The 12183-nt window shown below is 39.9% G+C and overlaps 1 protein-coding gene across 11 annotated transcripts in view; it reads left to right on the top strand.

Annotated features, from left to right (window-relative positions):
• Positions 1 to 12183, top strand: part of hdac4 (histone deacetylase 4) — a 436407-nt gene that overhangs the window by 234199 nt on the left and 190025 nt on the right. For all 11 annotated transcript variants that reach the window (XM_073046732.1, XM_073046730.1, XM_073046731.1 and 8 more), the window contains one exon: positions 2215 to 2365. In XM_073046732.1, the coding sequence (XP_072902833.1) occupies positions 2215 to 2365 (151 nt within the window). The remainder of the gene's footprint in view (positions 1 to 2214; positions 2366 to 12183) is intronic.

Genomic DNA, 12183 nt, shown 5'->3' with positions numbered 1-12183 from the left:
TGAACCATCAAAGTCTTCAAGTCATCACTGTGGTGCTATGTTCACCACTTAGCTTGGTACAAGAATACTTGGGGAAAGTGCATCCATAATACAGCATCTGCCCCTGAACTTTAAATCCAGCTTCCAAAACACAAGCTAATTATAGCTACATTGTGTACAATCTGTAAAGTATAAAACCACATTAGTAAGTTCCATAGTTCTAGAGCTGTACCATTTGAGGAGAATTGGAGCAGCTAAATAATGGGCACAATCTTAATGCACATTTCTGTCCAAGTTGTGCATCATCCAAACTTGAACATAACATTATTTCCTTCATTATCAATGCATTTCATTCTTAGAAGTTTACACCATTTGGACACATACTCAATTTTCATTGGGAAGACATATCTCCACTTATTCAGGACTACCCCTATTTGTATGAATATGATCTTTCTGGAATTGCTTACATGCTGAGAAGGTAAACAAATTTACTTAAAATTATGTGGGTCGTTAGGTTGGTCCCAGTCCAATTGTACCTCTTTGTATTAGGCTTGAATCACATGGACCAGTCTGATGCCATAACCCTATAATATGGCAGAATGACTGCATGTCGGGGGGGGGGGTGGTGGATTATAACAGATGGATCTTATCTCCTGTTTTTCATTACCGATAGCGAAAGTGCTCCAGCTTCACTATTAGGAAAGTAAGGAGGCACTTATTGAGAAAGTAAGGAGGCATGAGATCCAAGGGGACATTGCTTTGTGGATCCAGAACTGGCTTGCCCACAGAAGGCAAAGAGTGGTTGTAGACGGGTCATATTCTGCATGGAGGTCAGTCACCAGTGGTGTGCCTCAGGGATCTGTTCTGGGACCCCTACTCTCATGATTTTTATAAATGGCCTGGATGAAGAAGTGGAGGATGGGTTAGTAAATTTGCTGATGACATAAAGGTTGGAGATGTTGTGGATAGTGTGGAGGGCTGTCAGAGGTTATAGCGGGACATTGATAGGATGCAAAACTGGGCTGAGAAGAGGCAGATGGAGTTCAACCCAGATAAGTATGAGGTGGTTCATTTTGGTAGGTCAAATATGATGACAGAATATAAGTATTAATGGTAAGACTCTTGACGGTGTGGAGGATCAGAGGGATCTTTGGGTCCGAGTCCACAGGACACTCAAAGCTACTGTGTAGGTTGACTCTATGGTTAAGAAAGCATATAGTGCATTGGCCTTCATCAATTGTGGAATTGAGTTTTGGAGCCTAGAGGTAATTTTGCAGCTACATAGGACCCTGTCAGGCCCCACTTGTAGTACTGTGCTCATTTCTGGTTGCCTCACTATAGGAAGGATGTGAAAACCATAGAAAGGGTGCAGAGGAGATTTACAAGGATGTTGCCTGGATTGGGGAGCATGCCTTATGAGAAAAGGTTGAGTGAACTCAGCTATTTTTCCTTGGAGCGGCGGAGGGTGAGAGGTGACCTGATAGTGGTGTGTAAGATGATGAGAGGCATTGATCGTGTGGATAGTCAGAGGCTTTGTTCCAGGGCTAAAATGGCTAGCATGAGAGGGCACAGTTTTAAGGTGCTTGGAAGTAGGTACAAAGGAGATTTCAGGGGTGAGTGCGTGGTCTTTTAAGAGAATCCTGGATAGGTACATGGAGCTCAGAAAAATAGAGGGCTACAGGTAACCTCAGATAATTTCTAAGGTAAGGACATGTTCGGCACAGTTTTGTGGGCCGAAGGGCCTGTATTGTGCTGTAGGTTTTCCATGTTTCTGTGTTTCCAGTTATATTTTTTTTACAGTTTCAATTAACTATATAATTGACAAACACTTTAACCCAGGTGTCCCAAACCTGGGGTCCACGGACCCCTTGGTTAATGGTAGGGGTCCAAAGCATAAAAAAGATTGGGAACCCCTACTTTGAACTATTGTTGCCTTTTGATGATTATTTTTACTTTCTAGTAAATGAAACAGCTAAACAGTGCTAGTAAAAATGTGAAAGGTTTTCATAGTGCATCAAAAGAATTTGATTTCTGTATTGCATGGAAAAATTCTTGCCTAAAACACAAAAGACCACCCATTTCAGTGTCCTATGGAAATATAAACTGTGATTTTTTTTTAAATTACAATGAACTTGGTGCAATAGTTTACATCAGAATGCAGTGACGGATTTATTTACTACATTAGTAATACTTAGGTATCAGTTGCTGACCTTCCCTTTTTCTCTTTATTTTAAGCATCAGCAGGACTTGCTTGCATTGAAACACCAACAGGAAATTTTGGAACAACAGCGTAAACTGGAGCAACATCGCCAGGAACAAGAGATCGAAAAACAACACAGAGAACAGAAACTACTTCTGTTGAAGAATAAGGAAAAAGGAAAAGAAAGTAAGAAATGCTACTGTCTTTATTGATCACTCAAGTAGTGATAACGTGGAGGATTAATATTAGGCCATAGCCATACACTTATTGTATTATGTATAGAATTAAATGATAAATATAGTTCGATTAGTTAGAGTGGCATGATTTTTAAAAAAGCTGCCTATGCAGCATTTATGCATACAGTACAGATTTTCTGCTGCATTCATTTCGGCAGTTCAGTGTTTGGCTTGCTAATTATCTGAACGTATTGAGAAAGAACTTGTTTTTTTATGTTTCCTGGTACTTGTGGAGCACATCACAAATCTACAACTGTCATGACGTACACCCACAAACTCGGCTCAATACGCTGATGCTAATAACATAGATAGAATAGTAAATTCATTGTTTTATTGGGGAACTTTTTATGAAATATGATATTATTTTGAAAAACAAAGTAGCAAAAATATAATATTTTCTTACATTTCTTAAATTAATATTTATTAATAAGAATGTTTTCCAGAGGGAAAGACACTTGACCAAATCCTATGAGTTTTCTGTCTTCTTTCCAAATGTGCCAGGATATGCAGATTTAATTTTTTTTTTGGATGAATGATTTATTCAGTAAGCCAGAATTAAGACAGTTTATTTTGGGTTTCATCAAATATTACCATTATTGAAGACTTGTTCTGCAGTTTGCATTCCACTTTTAAAAGGGACGTTCCACTAGAATAGACACTTTATAATTACTTGAAGTTAGGAGTATAAAGTGGCAGTAGAGAATAGATTGACTCCTGTGTTTTTAATTATAGCTTCCAGGAAGAAAATTTCAATTTAGTGACATGGGTAAAATAAATAAGAATATAGGCTGTCCCTGGGTAACTAATTCTTGCAAAAGTCCTTAAATCGATTTTATCCATTATTAGAAAGAACCCTACCTCCACAGCACTATAATGACTGGCATCAAAAACACATAAGACTGATAAGAAAGAATAGTTACAAAATGATGGGAGAGATGAAACTGGTTCTGCAGTTATGAATGTATGCCAGACATTTGAATTTAATAACATGGAAGCTTGTTTGTATCTACAGCCGCCCATGAGTTGGGCATTTTCTAATAGAGGGACTGCCCGTAACTAAAAATTGAATTATGATATTGCTGTACCTTTTGTTAGATTCATTAATATTAGAACACAAGGATTAATGTTTGGCAAGTGATCTATTGCTAGGTAAGCAGAATATTGACCACCCTCACTTCATCCAAATTGACCCTGCCACCATTCTGTTGGGTTTCGGGAACATGTTACTAAACTGCTAACTATTTATGTAACAACATGATGAGTGAGATCATCTTTTTACAAATAGCAGAAGAATGTCATATAATACTGCGAAAACTTGAAAGAATTTTTATTGTAAATTTCAGGAACTTTATCTACTGGAATGTATGCAACTCCAAAGGTGGTAGTAGGGGTACTATGTTGCCAGCTACTGTATGCAGATCCTCCATTGTCCCTCAATGAATAATTATTAATGAACTAATGGCCATTACAGATAATTTGAATAAGACTGAATTTCTTTCTCACAGATGTACCATGTAATCATACAAGTTTACAATCAATTTTCTGTTGGGCTTTCTTGAACTTTTTGCTATTGTGTAATTTAGTTTTTTGTGCAAACTTCCTAAATATGAAATCTTCTTCATAGCTTTTCCTGGTTGACTTGGGTGCTTTTCAAAACAAAAACAAAACAGGCTGTACTTTCTGGTCAATTTAGGTTGAATTGAAGATTACTGGAATAGTTGCTATGGGAATTTAATGCTTATGTGGTGGAGCAAAATATTTTATTCCAAGTTAATAAAGGTTTCCGATTAATTGGTCCAGTTAATCAGGGAGCTGCTTATTTGGGACAACTCATAAAGAACAAAAGCTCATCGAGAAAATAGCCAGGATTCCCTTAATTTATTTGGGACACCATGCTGCTTAAATGGAACGGGAGACTTTTGACGAACAGTTTCTAACTTGCGTCAGTCATGTGAACTTGTGTAGTTGTTAGATGCTACACTTTGCTTGGAGCAAATAGTTTTTAAATAGCATTACTTATATATTTGTGTTCAAAATGCAGTGATTTTTGTCACTGATAGTTGGTGAGTAATAAACAGGAAGAAAATTCAGAACAGTTTTGCTTATTGTAGTTTCAAACATTCGGGCTTGGAAATGCCAGAAACAGCTGGGAGTGAAAATGAAATGATTTCACTACTTGAACAAATTAGGAACTACAAAGAATTTGAAGATATCAACAATCATCTTGAAGGTTACAATGAAAATGAAGATTTGGAGAATGCAAGCATCAAAATCATTGTGTGAAGGCAATCCATTATTTGCACTAAGTGTCTCTGCTGATTTTGGTTCATTTACAGTAAATCAAAAGAACACGGCAGCATGTTGGTTGTCCGTCATCTCTTGACAATGACAGCGAAACCTGGACAGGAGAGTTTTTAAAGTGGCAAAGTCATTGAACTGGGACAGTTCTGCTCTCTCATCCTTGGAAGTCCGGGTCCACTGGTACAAGTAGTCATCACGAACTGGGATCTTCCTTGGTTATGGTGGATAACCATGACTTCTGTTTATTATCATGCCTGTGTTCTCCTCTAAGCATTGCAGTACTGCCTTCTAGGCTGTTGGATCTCATTGTTGATCTGATCTGCCCAGTTTACCAGAGCTGATTTCACATGCTAGGGCAGGCGTATCCCTGTTTCACTGGGGTATGAGGCCTGCAGGCTAACATCACCTGATTTAGCCCACCTGTAAAAGCAGTGTACCTGTGTGACCACTGTCTCATACGAACAATTACTTGGAGTCATAGGTGAGAGCCGAGTGTCTGGTGGGGACCAAAGGTGAGTGATTTGCCTCAGATTGGACATGACAATCCTCTTTTCTAGGGATCCTACCCCTCCCTGGACACCCCTTACAAGTCAATATATGCTGGATAAATTACTCTGTTGATAACTAAGAGGAACTAATACACAGTTTTATAGTACTGTAGTAGCATTAATAGTGTTCCAATTTGTTCAGTATTTTATTTGTTACTCAGTTAAACTACTGTCAGGAAGAACCAGGACTACCAGACCGGGTAACAGCTTCTTCCCCCAGACTGTGAAACTAATGAATACCCTGTCACTTTTGTGGTCTTGTCACTAGGACAGTGAACTATTTACTGTTTATTAGTGCTGTGTACTTCACATGCATTTTGAATTATACTTTATTAGTTTACTTGTGGTAATATTTTGTTTTAAGTGCTGTGCATTAAGCTTGTATAGTGGGTGAACCATGGTCCGGAGAAACATTTATTTGGTTATATGCATGTACAGTTAGATGACAATAAACTTAACTTGAGACTTCCCTTAGGTAATACATAGAGGGCTCTATTAGAGAGAGGGCAAAGCTTGACCTAGTTCTGTTAGTTTGAAAATAGTTTTGGAAAGGGAGAGAACTGGTCCACATGCTCAAGATATAAATTGGAGCAAAGTGATTTTTGGTGATATGAGACAACAGCTTGCAAATATTGATTGCAGGAAAATAGACCACAAGCAGATGAGGGGCTTTCAAAGGTGAGATAGTGAAGTCAAGTTTGCATGTTTCTGTTAGAGTGAAGAATAAAGCTGGTGGGAGTAGGGAACTATGGTTGACGAGGGATATTGAGGTCAGATACAGACAGCTGTGATGAAATGAATCCCTGGGGGGATATGAGGGGTGCAGAAGTATACTCAAAAACAAACTCAGGAGGGATAAAGGAGACATGAGGTAACTTTGGCAAAGAATTCAAAGAGATATTATGTTTATTAAGGGAAAAAGAGTAACTGGAGAGAGAATAGGCCCCCTGAAAGACCACCGGGAATACCTTTGTGTAAAGCCAGTGGAGATGGTCAAAGTCCTTATTATTTCTCATCTGCTTTATTTATGGCGAAAGAGTGAATGCTTCAGAACTAGGAAAAGTAAATGGGGAGATTTTGGGGATAGTCTTATGTACAGTAGAGAAGGTGCTGGATGTCTTAAAAGGCATGAAGGTGAACAATTCTCCAGAGGTTGACCAGGTTTATCTTAGAACATCGTGGGAGGCTAGAGGTGAAATTGCAGGGCTCTGAAATATTTGCATCATTGTTAGCCACAGGTGAGGTGGAGAGTAGCAAATGTTGTGCCTTTATTTCAGAAAGTTGTCAAAGAAAAACCAGTACTATAGACCAGTAGGTCTTACATTAGTGGTGAGTAAGTTACTGGAGAGGAGTATGAGGTATAAGTATCTGTACATCTAGAAAGATGAGTTGATTAGAGATAGTTAGCATGGGTTTGCATTTGGGAGATTATGTCATATGAACTTGCTTTGATTTTTTTTTGAGATGACCATGATTTTGATGCAAGCAATGAGTTAGGTGAGGTTTATATGGACTTCAGTAAGGCCTTTTGATAAGGTTCAACATGGTAGGCTGTTCTGGAATATGAGTTTGCGTGGAATCCAGAGAGAACTGGAGAATTGGGCACATGGTCGGCTTGATGCAGAAAGAGGATGATGGGACATTTTTTAAAGTATGGACCATTTGAGCTGATGGGCCTATTTTTGTGCTGTATGACTTGTATGTTATATTAAGGCCCAATGCAAGCTGTATCAAAGGCACCTCATCTTCTAAGCAACACACATAAAAGGCAGCATCTATGGGAAAAAGGTACAGTCGATGTTTCAAGCTGAGACCCTTTGGGAGGACTCTGGGGATCTTCCATCTGGGGCACATTGCTCCTTTGTGAACACAAAATTGAATTCTACAACTTGAGTTTTTTGACTGTGTCAGTCATCTGCCTCCTCCTCAAGAAGGGTCTCGGACCAAAACGTCAACTGTTTATTCATTTCCATAGATGCTGCCTGACCTGCTTAGTTTCTCCAGAATTTTGTGTTTTCCCGTGTTTACGATTTGCTTCCTCCTCAGTTCTGATAAAGGTTCTCCAACCTGAAATGTTGACATCCTCCCCCCCCCCCCCCCACCCCCATGTTGTCTTGGATGGTTCCAACACTGGGGACTCTTCTGCATTGTCTGACTTGTTCATGTTCACTTTCACCAAGCCAACTATTTGCTTTCCTTCTATTATTACTGGCTTAGTAATAGGATGAATGGTCCTAATAGGATGAAGAGGAGACTACTAGTCATGTCTATCATTAGCTTCTGTGCTTATCTGAAACATTGGTGATGTTTCGCAATTGCCAACAATGGCAACAAATGTAAAGAGCAGATAGAAATTAAGGACTTGCAGAACAGTTAGCTGAATGTAAAAACAGCAGAAAATGCTGGAAATAATCAGCAGGTCAGGGAGTGTCTGTGGAAGGAGCAAATATAAAGGGTTGATATAAATGTCAGTTGTCACAAGCAAGTGATGCTGTAATCCATTATCTGGGGTTTAGTAACACCACTTTTTTTTTCTGATTGCATGATTAAAAGGCAAATCAGTAGTGTGTAGTATATCTTCAGCATTGGGTTCAGAAGGTAGTTATAAAATAGTGGCTTGTATGGTTGTGAGTAATACAGTAACATGAATGCAAGATATTGTTACAGGATAGAACCAGAGAATAGGAATTAACATGTCATTTAAGATTGGCATCTTGGTGATGGTGCAACTGTACAACAAAAGCTCCTTGTTCTACAACTAGTTAAAATCTATTTTAATAAATTAGATTAAAGGACATAGGATATGTACAAATTTGTTGGTGTTACAATGTTAGGTTGGAAATTGAGCTGTGTGAAATCTTAAGTTAATAATTAAAATCATATTGAAAACCATGAATTGAACAACCCGAATGATTTTGTTGACCTTTAATAGAAGAACATCAGATCATGTGACTAAACAGCATTAAATAATACACGGTTATATTCTGTGAATTTTTTTAAATCTTGATTGGGCCTTAGAGCTGACTGCTCTAACTGCAGAATCTAGAACTGGGGTTGATAGCCTCTGAATAAGTGGTCAGCTTGGATTATTCAATGTGATTTTGTTTTTCATACAATGAGTATTTCATGTAAATCACACTTTCAGACTTCCATTTCTAGCCCTTCAATACTATAAGTATCTGAGCTCGCAAATGTGCTAGGAGACAAAATTGCTGAGAATGCCAGAATAGAAACTCTCTTAGTAGTTACTCTGTATAGGATATTTCCCTTTTCACAAAACCATTTGAATAAAATGGTTCCCTATATGTAAATATAGCAAATGACCATTGCCACTTGTGTAATGTAGTCACGGGGTCATTTTCAGTATAGCCTAAATTTAGAATAGACATTGTGAATCGGAAGTGGTTGAGATGCTTGAAACTAGCTTATTACATAATTAGCATCAAAAGGCAGCCTGGTCATTTCTACAGAAGAGATATTCTACATAACTCAACCCCTTCACAATTTGTTTTTATTTGTGTTATGCTAAAGTTTGGAGAGGTCTAATTTATTGTGTAGAATGAATGGAGTCCATGCCAAAATATACTGAATGCACATCAAGAAACTTGCTTTAGTTATCAAAACTCCTGCCAAAGGTTAGAATCTAATATGTTCAAATTTAATTATCATTCAACCATACATGAATACCCAAAATACATCTAAATGAAACAGTGTTACTCCAGTGCCAAGGTGCAGAATATAGTGCCACAGTCTCACACAGCACATATCAGTAAAAATGCAATCACACACAAAATAATATAGTTCAAGACCCTGAGTCCATGAATATTGCAGCCATCTACAGTTGAACCCAGTACAGCTTGTCTTCTGCTGAGCAAACACTGGGAGGCAGCACCAACTCCAGCTTGGATGCCACGCCACGCTGCCTCTGGCGGAGCGCACTGACTCCAATGTCTAACTCCTGGGTGCCTGTAAACAGGTGACTAGGACTTGAGGCCGAGTCCTTGCTACAGACGAGGCCACATAACTCCCTGGCCGCTTGTCAATAAATCAATGAATTAGAATTGCAGCATTCTACATTTACAATGTCTAACAGGGTCTCGCGATCACAAGAAAAGTGACTTGGATAATCACTGACTGTTAGACTGCACGCTGCCTTCACACACCAATTCCTCTGACATAGGCAGCAGCACGATCAGCCACAAGTCCGGCTTCTTCAGGTTCTCTACCAATGAGCAATTCACTGATGGGTTAAACCTGCAGTACTTACTGTCCAGCAGGGTCTTGTGATCGTAAAAGTACATTTATAAAAGACATAATGTTAGGCAGAATTGACTACTTTTTTGTAATTATTAAAGAAATATTTCACATTTCTAAGATTTTTGCTGTTTTTAGACTGCATCAATCACTCCTATTTTAACACTGCTAAGACAGAAGAATGAGGTTGCATGTCACTGAAGCTGTAAGAAAGCTTGTGTTTATTAGCACAACAGCCTGTTTGCACTTGTAAGTCTAAAGCTCTTTGTTGAAAGGGACAGTAAGGCAAGGCCACCAAGGGTGTCTAAGGCACAGACCAATACACACTCAGAAATGTTTTGTGTCCACTGTTGGAACAATTATGAGGACACTCCCTTTGAGCAAAAATGCAGTCTTTGAACATCTTATTAATTTACAAAATAACTGTGATACAAAGTACAATTCTTAGGTAAGAGCTTAAAACTAGTGGAAGCCTTTTTAGAAATCTAAATTACAATCTGATATAAGGCATCTGTTTTGTATATTTGTTTAAGATGAGTAATAAGATTTTTCACAATTGTGATTGCACCCTGCACATGACAAAATCCCCACTCACCTTTTGTGCACCAATTTTGCTGCCTTTCTCACTCTCTCAACCTAAAGAAAACAATCTTGGCTTCTCTAGTGTCTCTATAGAGCTAAAATTTTGCCTCCTGAACACATACCTCTCCTTGCACCCATCCTATGTGCAGCAAAGGTCACATCTTATAAATTTGTTTAAGATTTTTGAGGGAGCTAATAAATATGACTGATAAGGGTACACTTTTTATATATACAAAATGTATACAATATCAAGCAAAATGTAGGTGAGCTTAATTAATAGGATTGCAGATGAATCAAAAATTGGGAAAACACACACAAAATGCTGGAGGAACTCAGCAGGCCAGGCAGCATCTATGGAAAAAAGGACAGTTGACTTTTCAAGCTGAAACCCTTCGGCAGGTCTGGAGGAAAAAAAAGCTGAGTAGATTAGAAAGATTGGGGGAGGGGAGAGAGAAATGTCGGGCAATACGTGAGACTTGGAGGGAGAGGGATGAAGCAAAGAGCTGGGAAATTGATTATTGAAAGAGATAGAAAGCCATGGAAGGAAGAAAGGGGAGGGGTGGGGAGGAGCACCAGAGGGAGGTGATGGATGGGCAAGGAGATAACATGATAACATGATAGAGGGACAAGGTGATGGGAAATGGTGAGGGGGTGTGGGGTGGAGGCATTACTGGAAGTTTGAGAAATCGATGTTCATGCCATCAGGTTGGAGGCCACCCAAAATGGAATATAAGGTGTTTTTCCTCCAACCTAAGTGTAGTCTTATCCTGACAGTGGAGGAGGTCATGGATGGACATATCGGAATGAGAATGAGAAGTGGAATTAAAATGGGTGGCCATTGGGAGATCCCGCTTGTTCTGACAGATAGAGCGTAGGTACTCAGTGAAGTGGTCTCCCAATCTATGTCGGATCTCACTGATAACCGATATACAAGATGCCACACCAGGAGACACTGAACTGTTTTACAGTGTATGGCCTCAACAGACTCACAGGTGAAGTGTCCTGAATGGTAGTGAGGGAGGAGGTGTAAAGGCAGGAGAAGCACATGTTCCGCTTGCAAGAATAAGTGCCAGGAGGCAGATCAGTGGGGAGGGACAAATGGACAAGGGAGTTGCATAGGGAGTAATCCCTGTAGAAAGCAGAAAGCGTGGGGGAGGGAAAGATGTTTGGTGGTGGGATCCAGTTGGAGGTAGCTGAGGTTTCAGAGAATTATGTGCTGGATGCAGAGGCTGGTGGGGTAGTAGGTGAGGTCAAGAAGAACCCTATCCCCTGGTAATGTGGCAGGAGGATAGGGTAAGAGCAGATGTGCAGGAAATGGAAGAGATGTGGTTGAGGGCAGCATTGATGGTGGAGGACGGGAAGTCCCTTTCTTTGAAAAAGGGGGATAACTCCTTCATTCTAGAATGAAAAGCCTCATCCTGAGAGCAGGTGCAGCGGAGATGAGGATGGTGTTTTTACAAGTAGTAGGGTGGGACGAGGTATAGTCCAGGTAGCTGTGAGAGTCTGTTGGTTTATAATGGACATTGGTGGATAAGCTGTATCCAGAGATAGGAAAGGTAATTTCCACCACCTCCAACTGGATCCCACCACCAAACACATCTTTCCCTCGCCCCCCCCCCCCCCCCCATTCTGCTTTCCACAGGGATCACTCCCTACGTGTCTCCCTTGTCCATTCGTCCCTCTCCACTGATGTCCCTCCTGGCACTTACCCTTGCAAGCGGAACAAGTGCTTCACCTGCTGCTACAACTCCTCCCTCACTACCATTCAGGGCCCCAAACAGTCCTTCCTGTAAGTCTGTTGGGGTCATATACTACATTCGGTGTGGCCTCTTGTATATTGGTGAGACCCGACGTAGATAAGGAGACCGATTTGCAGAACATCTATGCTCCATCCGCTAGAACAAGCAGGATCTCCCAGTGGCCACCTATTTTAACTCCACTTCCCATTCCCATTCCAATATGTCCATCCATGGCGTCCTCCACTGTCAGGATAAGGCTACACTTGGTTGAAGAAAAAACACCTTATATTCCGTTTGGGTGGCCTCCAACCTGATGGCATGAATATCAAATTCTCAAACTTCCA

This window comes from Hemitrygon akajei, chromosome 5, assembly GCF_048418815.1.
Source record: "Hemitrygon akajei chromosome 5, sHemAka1.3, whole genome shotgun sequence".
Classification (NCBI taxonomy): Eukaryota; Metazoa; Chordata; class Chondrichthyes; order Myliobatiformes; family Dasyatidae; genus Hemitrygon; species Hemitrygon akajei.
The sequence above is the reverse complement of the archived record's forward strand: the minus strand, read 5'-3'. Positions and strand labels throughout refer to the sequence as shown.